The sequence below is a fragment of the Doryrhamphus excisus genome, linkage group LG3 (genome assembly GCF_037039965.1).
Source record: "Doryrhamphus excisus strain RoL-2023G ecotype Guam linkage group LG3, RoL_Dexc_Guam_v1.1, whole genome shotgun sequence".
NCBI classification, from domain to species: domain Eukaryota; kingdom Metazoa; phylum Chordata; class Actinopteri; order Syngnathiformes; family Syngnathidae; genus Doryrhamphus; species Doryrhamphus excisus.
In genome coordinates, this window is record NC_136359.1 from 23,804,717 (window position 1) to 23,822,314 (window position 17,598).

General features: G+C 39.0%; 2 protein-coding genes across 4 annotated transcripts in view; one reads left to right on the plus strand and one right to left on the minus strand.

Moving 5' to 3' along the window:
• bicdl1 (BICD family like cargo adaptor 1) overlaps positions 1-4,373 on the plus strand; it is a 28,682-nt gene extending 24,309 nt beyond the window's left edge. The window contains exon 11 of one of the 2 annotated variants that reach the window (XR_013627101.1): positions 242-390. Coding sequence is in view for 1 of the 2 variants with exons in the window: in XM_058069880.2 (XP_057925863.2) it covers positions 242-418 (177 nt within the window). In the remaining variant the exon portion in view is untranslated. Of the gene's footprint in view, positions 1-241 lie in introns of both variants that reach the window. The other variant, XM_058069880.2, reaches the window with a different exon arrangement.
• Positions 4,374-6,063: 1,690 nt separating this feature from the next.
• rab35b (RAB35, member RAS oncogene family b) lies at positions 6,064-16,500 on the minus strand. 2 transcript variants are annotated; one of them, XM_058069885.2, is made up of 6 exons: positions 16,174-16,479; positions 14,062-14,112; positions 13,150-13,273; positions 10,724-10,848; positions 9,611-9,735; positions 6,066-8,373 (listed from the first exon to the last, which is right to left on the minus strand). In XM_058069885.2, exons 1-6 carry the CDS (start codon positions 16,223-16,225, stop codon positions 8,245-8,247), a joined length of 606 nt encoding a protein of 201 aa, XP_057925868.1. In that variant the 5' UTR covers positions 16,226-16,479; the 3' UTR covers positions 6,066-8,244. The 2 variants fall into 2 exon arrangements, with proteins under 2 accessions (XP_057925869.1, XP_057925868.1); XM_058069886.2 differs by lacking the exon at positions 9,611-9,735 and having other exon boundaries at positions 6,064-8,373; positions 16,174-16,500.
• Positions 16,501-17,598: the final 1,098 nt, after the last annotated feature.

Sequence of the window (17,598 nt, forward strand, 5' to 3'; positions counted from 1 at the left end):
CCAGCACCCCCCACGCGAACCTTGTGAGGATAAGCGGTAGAAAATGAATGAATGTTGTCAGTGTGCCTTCACAATCACCTCCAAAGAGCCCTCTGGTGGCCTTTAGTGTCATTGCAGGTTAAATAAATATAATTGGAATAGCTAATATGAACAAATTGACGATATGATATAGCGATATAGCAAAACATCAGCACAATCCAGTATCCATGAACACTCAAGTGTGCGTGGTCTTCCCCTGCAGGATGACATGCACAGAGTGATTGACCAGCAGTTGATGGACAAGCACCAGGACGAGTGGCGGTACTCCCCGTCCTCCATGTCTGGGTCGTCCAGGGCTCACGGCCCTCAGTCGTCCAGACGAGCTCAACGCCTCTCTGATCGGGACAGGAGACTTTTCTCTTTTTTCAAAAAGAACTGAGAACAGGAAACAAATAAAAAGCTTACACGACGCCCTTGGAGAAGAGTGACGCGACGGCACAGGCGGAAAGAACGCGGCCCCAAGATGGCGGCAACACGCACGCACACGCACTCACACACTGAGGTTTGCACGTCATGTCGGTTTCTTAGTGCCTAATATCATCCATGGCTTCTATAGGGAAGTAACACCAGGTGCCGACTCTCCCTGTCCTTGCTGGCAGGCCAAGCCCGACATGATGATGGTAGCATAGCAACAGCATCTCCTTCACATGGGCTGGCTTTCAATTCATGCACTTCTGTACTTACATTTCAATAAGTACACTAAGTACACTAAGTATACTGGAATTGCGGTACAAAATCTTCTTGTCTCCTTTTTAGTGGTGAATTGCAACCACTCTTCCATTCCGAAGCCAAGTTAGCGAACATTGAGGGCTCTTAAGTGTGAATCGAGAAGCCGTGAAACTCGAGTTTTTGTTGTGGACCCGTGAGTCGGTGAAACTTGGGTCTTTGTCGAGTACCCGTGAGTCGGTGAAACTCGAGTCTTTGTCGAGCATATGTGAGTCGGTGAAAGTCCAGTTGTTGTCAAGCTCGAGTCTTTGTGGACAGTGAAACTTGAATCTTCGTCGGGCCATCCGTGAATCAGTGAAACTCGAGTCTGAAGTGGAACTTGGGTCTTTGTCAAGCGCCCGTAAGTCAGTGAGAACTGATCTGCACGGAGCAACCATGAATCGGTGAAATTGGAGTCTGTTAATCTGTGAATCGGTTCAACTCGAGTCTTTGTCGAGCACCCGTGAGTCAGTGAAACCTCGGTCGTCAGCAAGTACCCGTGAGTCACTGAAAACTGAGTCTCAGTCAAGCAGCCATGAATCATTGAAAGTCAAGTCTTGCTCGAGCACCCATGAGTCAGTGCAACTCGAGTCTTTGTCGAGCACCCGTGAGTCGGTGAAACCTCGATCGTCAGCAAGTACCCGTGAGTCACTGAAACTTGAGTCTTTGTCGAGCACCCATGAGTCAGTGCAACTTGAGTCTTTGTCGAGCACCCGTGAGTCAGTGAAAGTCAAATCTGTGTCAAGCCCGGGTGAGTCAGTGAAACTCGAGTCTTTGTCGAGCACCCGTGAGTCAGTGAAAGTCAAATCTGTGTCAAGCCCGGGTGAGTCAGTGAAACTCGAGTCTTTGTCGAGCACCCATGAGTCAGTGAAACCCCATCCGTCAGCAAGTACCCGTGAGTCACTGAAACTCGAGTCTTTGTCGAGCACCCATGAGTCAGTGAAACCCCAGTCGTCAGCAAGTACCCATGAGTCACTGAAACTTGAGTCTCAGTCAAACAGCCATGAATCATTGAAATTGAAGTCAACTTGAGTCTGTAGATCTTTGAGTCAGTGAAACCCAAGTTTTTGTCAACCCGTGAGTCACTGAAACTCGAGTCTTGGTCGAGCACACATGAGTCAGTGCAACTCGAGTTTGTAGATCTTTGAGTCACTGAAACTCGAGTCTTGGTCGAGCAACTTGAGTCTTTGTCGAGCACCCGTGAGTCAGTGAAACCCCAGTCATCAGCAAGTACCCGTGAGTCACTGAAGCTTGAGTCTTTGTCGAGCACCCATGAGTCACTGAAACTTGAGTCTCAGTCAGGCAGTCATGAATCATTGAAATTCAAGTCAACTCGAGTCCTGTAGATCTTTGAGTCAGTGAAACCCAAGTTTTTGTCAACCCGTGAGTCACTGAAACTCGAGTCTTGGTCGAGCACACATGAGTCAGTGCAACTCGAGTCTGAAGAGCTTTGAGTCAGTGAAACTTGAGTCTTTGTCTACATGTGAGTCAGTGAAACTCAAGTCTTTGTCAACCTGTGAGTCAGTGAAACTTGAGTCTTTGTCAACCCGTGAGTCAGTGAAACTCGAGTCTTTGTTGAGCACCCATGAGTCAGTGCAACTCGAGTCTGAAGAGCTTTGAGTCAGTGAAACTTGAGTCTTTGTCTACATGTGAGTCAGCGAAACTTGAGTCTTTGTCAACCCGTGAGTCAGTGAAACTCGAGTCTTTGTTGAGCACCCATGAGCCAGTCAAACTGGAGTCTTCATCAAGAATAACAAATCGTTCATGACTTCCATATTTGTAACATAATGCATTTTGCTGTCCCGGTCCGCGCTAATGCACTCATGCACTTCAAATACTCAGTGTTAGTGTGGAAGTGCGCCAATTGAAACGCAGCCACGCTGCTGATTTCAAGGTTTTTATTCATTCGTTCGGGAGATCCAGCTCAAAAACGCTCGCTTTGTCATCAGCACTCCAGCACTTTGTCATTTTCGGCATTTTTTCAGAGACCTGAGACCAACAGCCGTGAAAATGAAGCTTCGCTTAATCCTCGTTTTACTTCAAACTCAGAACAGAACTTGATTGATGGATGCAATTATCAGTCTAATTAATCAAGTTAATTAATCTTTAGCACTTTAGCCTTTTTTTGAACTCATGGACATGTTCAATTCCTCTTGATCTCCAACTTGTGAATAACGGGTTATTTTTCTACATCTACTGCACTATTTATTTCAATGCTCTCATGCAAGGGGGCGTGTCCAAAGGCGGCCATTTTCAGCCCACTTATTTTTTTTATTGGTACATTATAAAAATAAAATTCATTATTAATGAGCTATATTACCAGAAATTACATGAATTTGTTTTGTGAGTGTTTTGTTTATACACGGAATTAATCATATTACTTATATAAATGTATGGAAAAAGTAGTTTGGACTCCATCATCATCATTTTGTTGTATTATTTTCAATATTGTCCTGTCAACCAAATTCTCCAAAGTACAAAAATACTCTCAAAAATACTCTCTTAAATTCCACATCCAAAGGATATTTTGACTTGGAACGACTTTGACAACAAGCGTAAATTTACCTCCATCCTGCTTCAACCCTGAACCAATCACTGGACTTCCTTTTAATCCATAAGAACACACTAAAGAACCCGCAAATGGAGCCTATGTCAAATAACTAGCCTTAAAATTGATATAGTCGAAAAATAAATATCATTTTCTTGTAAGTACTTTTGCGGTATCCAGCACAAAAAAAGTGTCAAGTTGTGACAATATTGAATATGTAACATCACAGAATGTGGTATATCACACCCAGTTGTACAGTACAGTACAGTACAACAGTACAGTACTAGTGGGTTCTTATGGATTAAGCTGTCCACTGTTGATGTGAATGACAGGAAGTGTGTTTTAAGTGTGTGTTTGTGTGTGTGTCTGTGCTTGGGCCGCTGCACCACGCAGCCGTGCAAACCTATGCAGATGTCACCTCTGTGAAGGGAGGAACCCAAAGAATGTTTTTTTTTTTTTATACATAAAACAAGTCCGTTTGGGTTTGGGTGAAGTGAATATATTTATAAGAAAATCAATACTTTTGAAATAAAATCGACTTTCTTCCTTTTTTAAAAAAAAAAGTGTCCTTTGTGAGTCAGATGTGTGTCAGCGATACGTGAAGAGGAACTATCGTCGCCGACATGAGGTGAAACACACAGAAAACTTTCTAAACCTTCCAGAATCTGCACCTATTCGTTTTTGTTACATTTGTTAATATAACAATACAATATAGTAGCAGTGATGGTGAAAATATAAAGTGTGATGAAGACCATAGAACTGGAAATGAAACTTATGACCACATCGGAAAGGTTCTGGTTCCTGAGCAGTCTTCTATAAAAATAAAAAGTAAAAATACAAACAGCAAAAATGGTAAACTCAACAGAAATGTAGTACACTATATATAATAAGTATATGTTAACATCAATATTAAGAGGAAAAAAAGATGCAATCCAACAAGAAAAATTCCTAACTTTATAAGAAATATTTTATATTATGCGAACAAAAATAATATAATTTAGGAGTTGTTGAAATATTAAAGAAAAACAAAAAAAACACAAATGTTATAAGAAACAAACAAAACAACCAATAACGTTTCTATTAAGTCAGAAGTACGGATACACGTTTGAAATAGAAAAAAAACTTAGAAAAAAAATGTTTTGAAAATTTTTTTAGAAAAAAACAGCAGTAATTTTATGAGAATAAAGTCAAAATATTAAGAATAAAAAGCATCATTTTCTAAACCTTCCAGAATCTGCACCTATTCCAGCTGTATTTCCTTTTATTTAAATGTATTCCATTATTCCTAATTATGAACCATATAAGGAAGTCCGCCCCCTGTGACATCACAAAGGGACAGTTTTACCACGCCTTTCGAAAACAAGCGTTTTGAGCCATCCCAAACTTCGACTATAGTCACATTTATACTCTTTTTATTTACAACATATTGCACAACTGCAGGGTCTTGAGACACATGCTAACTCGCAAACTAGAGAGCTAGCGACCTAAACGGTAGCCTTCAAGTTATTTCCTTTCAACTTAAATAGCCAAAAACTTACCACTTCCACACGGATAGGGAGGATAACTATTAACAGTTATTTAACCTTTAACATGAACATGAATCAAACGTAATAATTTTTTCTGGGTACATGATACCATACAGCATCCATATCAAACTTAAACATTAAACTTTCATATCGAGACGGGGGCCTCAAACTAGTGTCCTGCGGGCCACGTGTTTGAGACCCCTGTATTAGACTGATGCTTTCTAATGTGGTGTATTTCTAATAGTTCTTTTTGAATGCGGCCGCAGATGCGAGTTTGTCCAACACACAAACATGTGACGTGAAGTCCCAAGAATGTCCTGACTAGCTTCTTGTCACAGACATCATGGATTCAGTCAGCCAACAAAGCTCTGCATTCTATACGATTATCTTCTGTGCAGTTTTTCAATCACTTCCTTTCTTTTTATTTGTTGCATTCGTGGCTCGTTTTTTTTACAATTGAAAGCATTAATTAAAATCTGGACAACCAGTAGGATAATTGTGAGTCTGTGTGGCGGGGACACAGACGTGCCATTGAGTTTGTTTTTTTGCTGCTTGGTTTTGGGTGTGGAGTGTTTTTGGTGGTAGTGTTGTGCTGTGTGTGTGTGTGTGTGTGTGTGTGTGTGTGTGTGAGGGCTTCCATCGGTAACACAATGGACACACATTGAATGAGTAGGATAGTCCTGTCAACAATCAGCCACTTGGAGCAAATGTAGTTAAAACACAGCAATCAATGGAATTGGATGTTTGTGGACATCCATTTTATTTCATTTGTATGTTGAAATATTTATCAAATATAAGCGTCTACTCATTTGCACAAAAATGAACCTTTTTTTTTATTTTTACAGAAATGTATTTTTTTTTGTTAATATAACAACACAATATAGTAGCAGTGATTGTGAAATAATAAAGTGTGATGAAGACCATAGAACTGGAAATGAAACTTATGACCACATCGGAAAGGTTCTGGTTGCTGAGCAGTCTTCTATAAAAATATAATAAAAAGTAAAAATACAAACAGCAAAAATGGTAAACTCAACAGAAATGTAGTATACTGTATATAATAACGATATGTTAACATCAATATTAAGAGGAAAAAAAGATGCAATCCAACAAGAAAAATTCCTAACTTTATAAGAATTATTTTATATTATGCGAACAAAAATAATATAATTTAGGAGTTGTTGAAATATTAAAGAAAAACAAAAAACAAATATTATAAGAAACAAACAAAACAACCAATAACGTTTCTATTAAGTACGGAGACACATTTGAAATTGTGAGAAAAAAAAAAAGCAGTAATTTTAAGTCAAAATATTAAGAATAAAAAGCATCATTTTCTAAACCTTCCAGAATCTGCACCTATTCCAGCTATTCCTTGGATTTTAATTTATTCCATTTATTCCTAATTATGAACCATATAAGGAAGTCCGCCCCTCTGTGACATCACAAAGCGACAGTTTTACCACGCCTTTCGAAACCGAGCGTTTTGAGCCATCCCAAACTTCTTTCAAAGATCACTTCTAAAAAACTAATATTATAAAAAACAAACAAAACAACCAACAATGTTTCTATTAAGTCAGAAGTACGGAGACATATTTGAAATAATTGGAAAATTTATTAAAAAAAAACAGTAATTTTATGAGAATAAAGTCAAAATATTAAGAGAAAAATAAAAAAAGAAAATTGCCATTTTATGAGAATAAACTTATTAGGAGGAAAAATAATGTCATTTTAGTTGCATAGAGTTGAAAAATAAATTTAAAAAAATCACATTAGTTAATATTAAATTAAAAAAAATATTTTTAATATGACAAAAAAAAAATAAAGTGGTGATTTTTGGAATATTAGTTTACTTTAAAGAAAGAAAAAAAACTACACATTCTCCCACACATTTTTTTTTTTATTCTTCTTCACAGGAATCCAAAAATAGACACAGGTTGAAAATAGTCAGGCCACAAGTCACTGACAGATGACATCAGTTGTTATGTGTCAAATACTTATTCCTTTTAAAATGTTTATTACTGATTAAACTCATGTAGGGCGAAAATTCAATAGTACATCTTTTCTCTTTTTTTTTTTTTTTTTTTTTTTTTTTTTAACTCCAGTGTACAGCAAACCACAGATGATGAGCAACCGGGTCACCTTTATAGCATGGGACTATTTGGCTGATATATACTGTATGTGTGTTTATACATATAGTACACACACACACATACTCTATGAGTAGTAATGATAGCGTGTGGGATGTGGTCAGAATGTAGAACCTGTAAGTCACGTCTGCATCTCCCAAACTCCTCCCCCCTCGTCACGGGGCGCCATTTTGGTGGAAAAGGGTAACATGCAGGGCAAACATGGCGACAAATCGACCTTTGTTTTAGTCTGTTAGAGAACACTCTTCAAGCCGAGGAAACACAAGAGAAGCGTGGATGCATGTTGTGTTGTGTTGTGTTGTGGTGCCCCCCCCTCCCCAATCCGCCTGTCCGATGGTACACGCCCAGATATCCGTAAGAAGACGCCGGGCAGTTGCCTTGGAACCCATGGATTTTGCAGAGTAAGCGTGCTTTCCTCGTGTTGATGGCAAGTCAGGCCAGTGAGGGGAGCGGCGGGTTAGGGTTAGCCGGCGGGGCGGTCAAGCCCAGTGGTCACTATGGCAACAGTCCCAACGAGGCGCACCGCTGAAGTTGTATTTTTTCTTGATAACATTGGCAGTATCACAGTTAAAAAAAAAAAAAAAGATGAGAGGAACTAAAATGTAAATTGGAAGTATAAGTAAGTCTCACTTAAAAAAAAAAAAGCAAAGTAAAACCAAACAGTTTGACTCAGCACTACTTGGGTGGGGTTGGGGGTGTGGGGGGGGTTATGACATGACGCTTGGCAAAACAGAGGCAAAAAATACAAAATATAAGAAGTCACCGGGCGAGTCCAGTTGCTAAAGTCATCTACCAATCATCATCCCGCCATGCAAAAAAAAACAACAACAAAAAATCCTACTAGTGAAAGATTTCTTGGCGTGAGCTGTGGTAATAAAGCCGTGTCTGTCCACCAGACAACCTTCTCCCCATCCTAGAAAGAAAGAGAATCCCTTCTCCTGGAGCGCTGAACGTCCCGTACAGTGTGAGGAGGAAGAATGGGATTATGGGAAATGGTGGATGTATTACTGAAGCAATATGGCAGTCACTGTCAGGATGCAGATCACCTCTGTTCCCGGCCCGTCTGCTAAATTCCAAATAAGACTTGATCGGACGTTGAATAATAAAATCTGTACATATATTTCTTCATGATTACTTTTGTCCAAAGGGGACAATTATTTTTTTTTATTATCTTTAGCGTATATTTTATTAAATCTTTATCTTGCTCTTTAATTTAGACGTTCTGAGTCCCCATCCTTGTGAGTATGCGAGCGTGAACAATGGCTTTTGGGCTTTGCTAGCAGCACTTTTTCTTCCGTTTACTGTTCCGGGTGAGTTTGACCACGTCGTTCTGTTGCTGCTGCTGCTGCTTGGCCAGCACTTCCTTCTTGGCTCGGAGCACCAGCTCTGTGATGCAGTTGAACATCTACACGACAACGCAAAACACAACAAAGGAGAAGAGACACGCGCGTCACTCTGGAGTCACAAGACAAGAGGCGCCCGGACGTAAATGTTGATACGGGGTATCGCCGTCACGCATCGGTTATGGTAATGGTAATGGTTTTATTTCATTTGAACGTGCATCAGATTACAATTGAATGCATCACATAATCAGTTACCAGTTCCACATGTCCAAAAGGAGTAGGAAGAAGCAAAGCTTATTAAATCCTATCCCTCCATCTGGTACTTTTACAATCAGTAACTGTTACATTTGTTCACTTCCTGCTTTCCTAATATGGTTTAAGGTAAAAAAAATATTTAAAAAAAATTCAAATTAAAAAAAAAAAGAAAATAGGAATGTTTTTTTGTAAAAAAAATTATTTTTTATTTTTTTTATTTTTGTCCTGTACCAAAGTATATGATATAGCATCCAATGACATAATGGGTACCATAGTAAGTGTCAATATAGTGATATATATAGCACATCATGACTGGTTCAAGACTCTTCATCCTTGAATTTAGCAAATTTATTTTATTTATTTATTCATTAATTTATTTTATTAATTTTTAAAATTAAAAAAAAATTAAATTTATTTTTATTTTTTGTCACGTAGCGAAGTACTCGGTGATATGAGCATCCAATGCCATAATGGGTACCATAGTAAGTGTCAATATAGTGATATATATAGCACATCATGACTGGTTCAAGACTCTTCATCCTTGTATTTAGCAAACATCAACTGCTTGTATTGTTTCTTGAATTGGCTCATCGTTGTGCATTGTTTGATTTCCTTACTCAATCCATTCCATAGTTTGATTCCACATACTGAAATGCTATGGCTAGCATAACGTAGTCCTAGCATAGAAGTGTTTCAAATGTACTTCTTCCCTGAGATCATATTTCTCCTCTCTTGTAGAGAAGTATTGGATGACATTTTTAGCTAATTGCTTATTTTTAGCCTTATGCATTATTTTAGCTGTATTAGTGATTTTAGAAATAAGAAGTTAGTAGATTCTCTGTAGGCGGCATTATGAATTATCCTTACTGACCTTTTTTGCAGTACATTTATCAAGTGAAGATTGCTTTTATAGTTATTAGCCCATATTTCCACACAATAAGTAAGATATGGTAGAACCAGAGAGCAATAAAGTATTATGTGTATTTATATCACATTTGATTATTACATTATTGTACCATCATATACTGTATAACATTGCCTTACCTCTTCTACATTAATGTTCTCTTTTGCACTCGTCTCAAACAGGTTGATGCCCATCTGTTCAGCAAACTTCTGTGCATCTGTTGTCTCGACCACCTTGGAGCTGGGGTCGTCGTTTTTGTTTCCCACTGAAAACAAAGTTACAATGTTAGCTAGGAAGCCTCCTCGACACTCCGCCGTCATAACACACGCTGTTTATACAAAAGTAAATACGTTTAGTTTTATATTTTGTTCCTTCACCGTAGCAAAAAGGAACTGAACCGAGGTCCATCGTGGTTACGGTGTATCGCTACTCCGCTATTGTTTTGACTTTTCTATCTTTGCTCGTGTTCTTTGTTTTTTTTTTTTTTTTCCCGCCTGCTGTATGTTTGGTTAGCCATTTTGGTCTCGGTGCTTTGTCCCCTTTGTTTTTAGATTTCCCTGCAGCGTTGCAAAGTACCTTGGGCTGGTACTTTGGAGTGTTTTTGTGTGTCAAAACGCTTTACTTGCACATCAGCTGTCTACTCTGAAATCTCACATAAAAGCAGAAATGGAAGTTGTCACACAGAAAAGCGGTCTCGGCTGCTCAAAACAATACTATGACTAAACAATAAATGTGAGTAGGGAGAGTAGTGTAGTGTATTAGTTTATCAAATTGTATCAATTGGGCAATTATACGACAAATAAAATGTTAAAATATCAGTACATGTCAGAAGGGATGTTATGTTTTGCTTGTGGTTCCATTTTTTTTGTTTTTTTTCATGAAATTTGCTGTGTGCTTCCTCTCCATCTAATCCAGATTGAGCATTTGGACTGAGCATTGAAATTTGACATGGAAAATCCCATCCCGCTTATCAGATCAGGATGTGGTTTGTTATGCTTGAGCAAGATCGTATTACATGTTGGTGAATTCATAAGACACACTGGAGCAGAATGTAAACATTACCCTATTTTTAGTGTTAAATCAATCATATTAAGCATTGATTTCAGGGGACACGTTTAAGACATTAAAGAGGTCAACGCTTCATCTGAATGCTTATCATTGTCGAGCCTAAATTATTGATGAAGCTCTCTATTGGATCTAATGGATTGGATTTAGTGAATGGATCACGTGTGCATGCAAAGAAAGATTCTTACCTAATATTCGGCACACGTCGTCGCAGTTCTGGTTGATTTCATGTAACCATCGTTTGACGTTGACGAAGGATTCTGCGCTTGTGACATCATACACGACTATGACCCCATGTGTGCCTCTGTAGTACCTACAGACACATAGAAGATGGGAGAAGATGCTTTAGCACAAACCTCAACATGCACGGTACACCGCTTCACTTCTAACAGAAACACACAATGAACCTTTAAAAGGTGGCGTTCATGAAACTGGGGAAAAAAGACACTTGGTGGTCAGTAAAATGTGGTCTGGTTTGAGTTCAGATTCTATTTTTGTCAGTGGACAAAAAAAAAAAAAAAATGCTTTCAGTTAATGATATTCATAAAGTCGAGTCTCAGCCAGGGCACATATAGACAAACAACCATTCACACTCACATTCATACCTATGGACAATTTGGAGTGGCTAATTAACCTAGCATGTTTTTTTGGAATGTGGGAGGAAACCGGGGTACCCGGAGAAAACCCACGCATGCGTGCAAAAACATGCGAACTCCGCACAGAGATGGCCGAGGGTGGAATTGAACTCGGGTCTCCAAGCTGAGAGGTCTGCGCACTAACCACTCGACCGCTGTGCAGCCGCGATAAGATGCATATAATCACAATAAGGACTATGACCCAGCCCTAATTAAAAACTAAGAGACTTCACAAAAAGAAACACATAGAAATTAACAGCCAATAACATATTTAGGCTTTTAAAATAGTCAAATAGTCGTCCCTCCTGCGGTTCCAGAAGCAGCTGTGGTAAGTGAAACCTAGGATTCCTTTTATATAATTGGAATACATTTTTTTAGTATAGAAAATCTGTTTTTGACTAAAAAAAAATATTCAATATATCTATATATATTTTCATTGAGATTGTCATTTAAAGATCATTGTGTCATTTCACATGTAATCCACTAGATCAGGGGTCTCAAACACGCGGCCCCCCCGCCTTGATATGAAAGTTTAATGTTAGTGCGGCCCACGCAAGTTTGATATGGATGCTGTATGGTATCATGTACCCAGAAAAAATTATTACGTTTGATTAATGTTCATGTTAAAGGTTAAATTACTGTTAATAGTTATCCTCCCTATCCGTGTGGAAGTGGTAAGTTTTTGGCTATTTAGGTTTAAAGGAAATAACTTGAAGGCTACCGTTTAGGTCGCTAGCTCTCTAGTTTGCGAGTTAGCATGTGTCTCAAGACCCTGCAGTTGCGCAATATGTTGTAAATAAAAAGAGTATAAATGTGACTATAGTCGTGTTTTGTCATGTCTACAGGGCTCTAATAATGTTTTGTTCATTTTAATCAGAAAAAAATTATTTGTCTACCCACCAACTATATGTGGTTTCTTAAGTTTTTATTATTTGCTGTTTTATTATTATTATTATGTTTATTTATTACTGATTGATTTTCTTTATTCTTGATTTGTTTATTTATTTTTCATCTTATTTTGTGCAGAAAAATAAAAATTAAGATATTTGAGAAAAGTGGAAGGTTTTATCAGAGCTTTTATTGTAGAAAATCAGAACCAAAGCACTGAAAAAGTTTGTATATTTTTCTGTTTTTAATAAATGCTTTTTTTTTTTTTTTTTGAACACCTGATGCGGCCCAGCCTTGCCCAGACCGTAGCTCCAGTGGCCCCCAGGTAAATTGAGTTTGAGACCCCTGCACTAGATGGTACTTATGTGTAGTGTACCAGTGTGAGGCATACCAACAAATATCTACGAATCGTGGAGCGTCACCACATCGCACACAATTCCTACTCATGGTGTCAAACGAACTACATACAACAACACAATAGGTGGATAAAAACAGCCAATACACTACCAGTGCATAAAGCAGAATATTAACCAACTACTATGTGAGCTCTAACCATGTGCTTGCCGGTCATTTACAAAACGTGTACAGTAAAGTACACTAGAAAACGGGAAGTACTCCTACTGACGCTACACTATACAGATCGTTAGGGGAAATAGAACTTACACACATTGTTAAAACTATTTCAGGGGTCATATGTGAGCTGTGTAAAATAACGGACATAACATCACTGCTTCTTATTCAAGTTGGACGACAGAGCAACATTGAACGCACGCCATTTTGCGCCGTTTTGTTTAATATTTACGCCGCCAATCAAAAGCCTCAGTAAGCATTAAATCAGGAGGAAGGCTGTGCCGCACATCCACACCGGAACTGTGACATTCGGCTCAACTATCGCCGTTGTGCCTTCGTTCATATCCGTGTCTGCTTGCTAACTGCTCGCACTCGTGTAGCCCCGCCTCCACTACTGGCACAATGAGGCTGAATAGACGAGAAGATGCTCACTCTCTTCTGTGTTCAATTCATATGTGTTCAATTCACATCCAAAACAGCTCCACCTCAGAGAGTGCGCGCTTGTGTCTCCGTCAACTCACGTGGACGTGATGGTGCGAAAGCGCTCCTGTCCCGCTGTATCCCAGATCTGTAACTTCACCTTCTCCCCGTTGATCTCCACTGTCCGGATCTTGAAGTCTACGCCGATTGTGGTGATATAGCTACCTGCAAGCGACAACGCAGCGACGGGATTAATCACCAAGAGTTCATGGAAAAAATATGCCTTCAAAGCTGCATAAAAAAACTGTCAGTCATTTGTTTATTCATGGCGGCCTGCATTACAGGTTTAGATGATCTCACGACAGGCACAATAATCCCCAACATGGGCCACTGTTGCAGTCTTAACACACTCAAAATTTAAATTCAACTCCCAGTGTCACCTCATGCCCCCCCCACAACACAACACAAACAGTCTTATGGCTCATTTCCTCTTATTATGTCTACTATTTGGGGTAATCTGACTAAAAGGGTGAATCTAGGGGTGTTATTTGAAGTCCCAGAGGGCTCTTATATATGTTAAAAACCATATCTAGAAGGCCATAAACATGTTTTCTATGCTTCCTTTCATAAATGTGAAATCCGACTATCAAATTCACTTATCCCGGTCGGGTCTGGAACCAATGAAAAACAATAAATGAGGGACTACTGCAACCCCAAGCAATGGCCGCTTTACCAGTACAGGAATAATACAAGCTAGGCAAAGCTTGTCATGGATAATATATGATTTTATTGACTTATTAACAGTATAACGTTGGTCTGTGAGTGTTGGCTTGTTTTTGACATTTGCCCATTTAATGTTTTTTTTTGTTTTATTAAAATTGGTTTTGCTGAACATTCCAGCTGATGTTGGTTGTTACGTAGACGTACAGCATGAGGAAAGTGACGATGTCTATCAATGAGTAAAACATCCATCGTATTTGACTTCATGTTACGAGAGAGGCGGAAATACTCACCTGAAAATGTGTTGTCTGCAAATCGAAGCAGGAGACTGCTCTTCCCCACTCCTGCGGGGGAAACAGAGTGTCACTTGAAGATATTCCCAAAGACCAGGTACTGACACCCAAAACAATTGGACCATTACCTGAAATCTTATAGTCTGACAAATACAACAATGTCATGTGATCAAATATAACCCAAAAAACATAACTTGAACTGTTGTAATCGTCACCAAAACCAACACATAAAGGTACTGCACTAGACTGGAAACAGAGAAAAATGTCTTAACCAGATCAGATGTCATCAGTTTGGGTGGGACGTACCTATTGTGTACATGTCAGCTGGGGGTTCTATTAGTCCAAACATAAAACATATCGGTTTCCTTTAGCTTCCATGACAACAGACAATAACAGAAACTTCAAAGTAGCACAAGTTGTCCAAAACTCCAATGCAGGCTTTAGGGAGAAACATCCTTTGTGTAATTAATTTAATAAATGAATTTTAAACTACCGCTGCTTTTAGTAATAAGCATTAACAGTAGTACTGAACCTTGCCTTCTCACAGGCAACCAGGAGTCCTGAAAATCCGGCTGATTAATTTGATGCGTACGCCAATGGCGGAGGGCGGGTCATGTATCTAAGAGTGTGGTCACACTTTAAAAAGATACCTGGTGCACATCTCAGTGTGGTTCGGTTAGCGTTCACACTAGGATTGTTGTCGGCAGACCATGAATCTATCATCCAATGAATTGACAACTATTTTGGTGTTTGATTAATCTCTTTTTAATTAAAAATTGAATGTTTTCATTCCTTTAGTCGTCCATGAAAGCAGATCTATTATATTTCAGTTTGAGGCAAAACAAGATATTCATGTCATTTTTGCCTTTTTTCCTTATATGTTGCAGATCAAAATCGTGTTGCTTCTTACCGATTACTCGAAACAAGAAGCTTTAGGTTAATCTAACAAGAAAACACTCATTAGTTTGCAGCCCGAGTTAAGAGTTGGTGCTCCCTGTTCACCCTCGCCCATCAACACATAATGGGACGGTATGTGAATGCAGCTTGTTGTTTCGACTCTGTAAAGAAGATAGCATTGCAGCTCTGCCTCGTAATGCACCTGGCTTGCCAGAGAAAAGAAGATGAAGCAGGTGGGATCAGTGTTTTTCAAAATCTGACAAATCTGGCAACTTTTTTCCTAGACTTATTGGATACATTTGGAGCCCGTAACATGAAAACACATACCACGCTACACAATGAGCAGGCTTGGTTGTGATGTCGAGCAATTGTAGCATTTTGGCCAACAAACAAGAACATGGCTTTTCACACACAAACCTCAACACACTGGCATCAGTGTGCTGTGCAGACAGATAAAGAGCCAGTGCCAGCATCAGGATGGTCGATGAACCACAAAGCACTTCTGCAGGGTAACCTCTGGCCCAATAGAGGGCGAGATGTGCAATGAGTGGTTCTTTTATGACTTTATGTATGGTTTAATATTCGCAAAGAAAATACTCTTTCAACATTGTATTTAACGGACTTATACTTTCATGAATACTAACCACTGCGATAGTCTCACTTCATTAAACGTGACTGCCGTGATTCTAATCAGACAGGCAATTTTTCAACTTCTTTGTAGTTGCTTTTATTATTACGAGTAAGGGTGATCTTGGTGTTGATTAGCGCGGTGCTAACATAGCTAACCTTGTAATATCATCGTAGCCAGCTGCTAACGCTAGCAAACATAACAGCTTCGTGAGCCATTCAAAAATATGCTAGCCTTATGTATCTATATCGGTTAATTAACCATGGTAAGCACTGTATGGTTGTTTTGCGCATATAAATGTATTTTAATAGTTCCACTATATGGACATATTAGAAAGAAAAACTGCTGATCTCTTGGCGATATCCGGCCTCATCGACAGACATGCCCAGCCCGGACACACAACCTCCGCCCTGTCACTGACATACAAATATGGCCTCCGTGTGCTTTACATTCATTTAATCAAAAACATAGTAAGTAAAAATCTAAATCCGGCAACTCAGTAAACAAACGATGTGCATTTGGACATTTTTTGGGGAAAAAAACAAGACAGGCCCACTTCCCGGGCTACATCCCCGTCGTCGACTTACCGCTGTCACCGATGATGAGCAGCTTGAAGAGGTAATCGTAGTCCCTGGCCATGCCGGTGGATAGTGGCTTCCCCCCCGCCTTGTGTCGCTTCTGTGCACGGTGTGTGTGCTCCCTTGTTCCTTAAAAAAACACCACCCCTGATCCACCCGTGTTTCTGGAATAAAACCACCGAAGCTAGAAACAATTTACCCCCGAGCCGGTGTCGTTTTTCTCGGGGTTTCGGCAGGCGGAAACTCCGCTTCCTCCTCTGGTGGAACTGCACCCGACTCTGATCCGGCCGCACTGCGCATGCGACCTCCTCACCATTGAAGACCACTATACACTATGGACAAAAGTATTTGGACAGCCTTCTTCACTTCGAGGTAGACCTGCAAGATAGTCAAGCTTATGTCATTGGTCACCAATGTGCGTCCCGGGGGCCCTTTTTGGACCGCATTTAGTTTTTATTGGCCCACGGCATGAGATATAGATACAACGAATACAAAAACTAGTATTCATAGTTATTCACCTTTTCCACATTTTCTAAAAATATATTTAACAGGAAAACCAAAATTCAACAAAGTCAAATCATGAGAAAAAAGTTGCAATCTAACAAGAAACAATTTTACAAGAAGAAATAATAACCTAAAAAATAACCTAATTTTATTTGCATAAAAGGTATAGTAGTAAAGAAAATACTTTAATATTCTCCAGAATAAAACTAAGCTGTCATTTTTAAAATCTAAATATTATGGAGATAAGTCATTTGAAGAAAATTTACTATAAGAATGCAAGAAGCAGTTTCTTCTAAGCGTATGTTGCTTTACAAAATATCAAAGTGGCTTTTGCATCCTTTCATTTTTAGTATGTTACATAATTACCGGGAAAACAATGCATTCATATTTTGTACATAATTGAAGTGTAAATGATGAAGGTAGGATGCCAATAACACGTTTAAATGCATGTCAACTGTCATACTTACCCAGACAGTGAAATTGCGGGAAATTGCAGAAAATACTGAAATCAGGTATTGTTTATTTCATATTTGCTGTTTACAACCACAACAATGGTATAAGAATCATCACTGTTCTTGTTTGAGACACCGCCCCCCCACCCCAAATGTGTCACAGAAATTTTAACAAAAATTTTAAAAAGAATGGGGGCGAAAAATTAATACAGCGGAAATGCTTTTACTAAAAATTGATGGAAAATTATTTGAAAATTCACAATCTGCACACATTTGGTAAAATAATGAAGTTATAAATTTAAAGGCCATTAAAAAGAATGAAAAAAAAAAATGGTAAAGATTGTTGGGGGATATTTGTGGTTGAAAGACTTAAGCAGAGGTTGTTTTACAGCACAGGAACTTGTGGCATGTTTAAAGACAACCAGCACATTGTGTTGTGTGTGTGTTCTGACCTCACAAACAAGCCCCATTAAGAGTC

Coding starts and splice junctions, on each gene's coding strand:
- rab35b (XM_058069885.2), bottom strand. CDS start 16,225: ATGGCCAGGGACTACGATTACCTCTTCAAGCTGCTCATCATCGGTGAC. Junction 13,274..14,061: donor TGCAGACAACACATTTTCAG/GTGAGTATTTCC, acceptor TGTCGCTTGCAG/GTAGCTATATCACCACAATC. Junction 10,849..13,149: donor TTTCGCACCATCACGTCCAC/GTGAGTTGACGG, acceptor ATGTGTCTGTAG/GTACTACAGAGGCACACATG.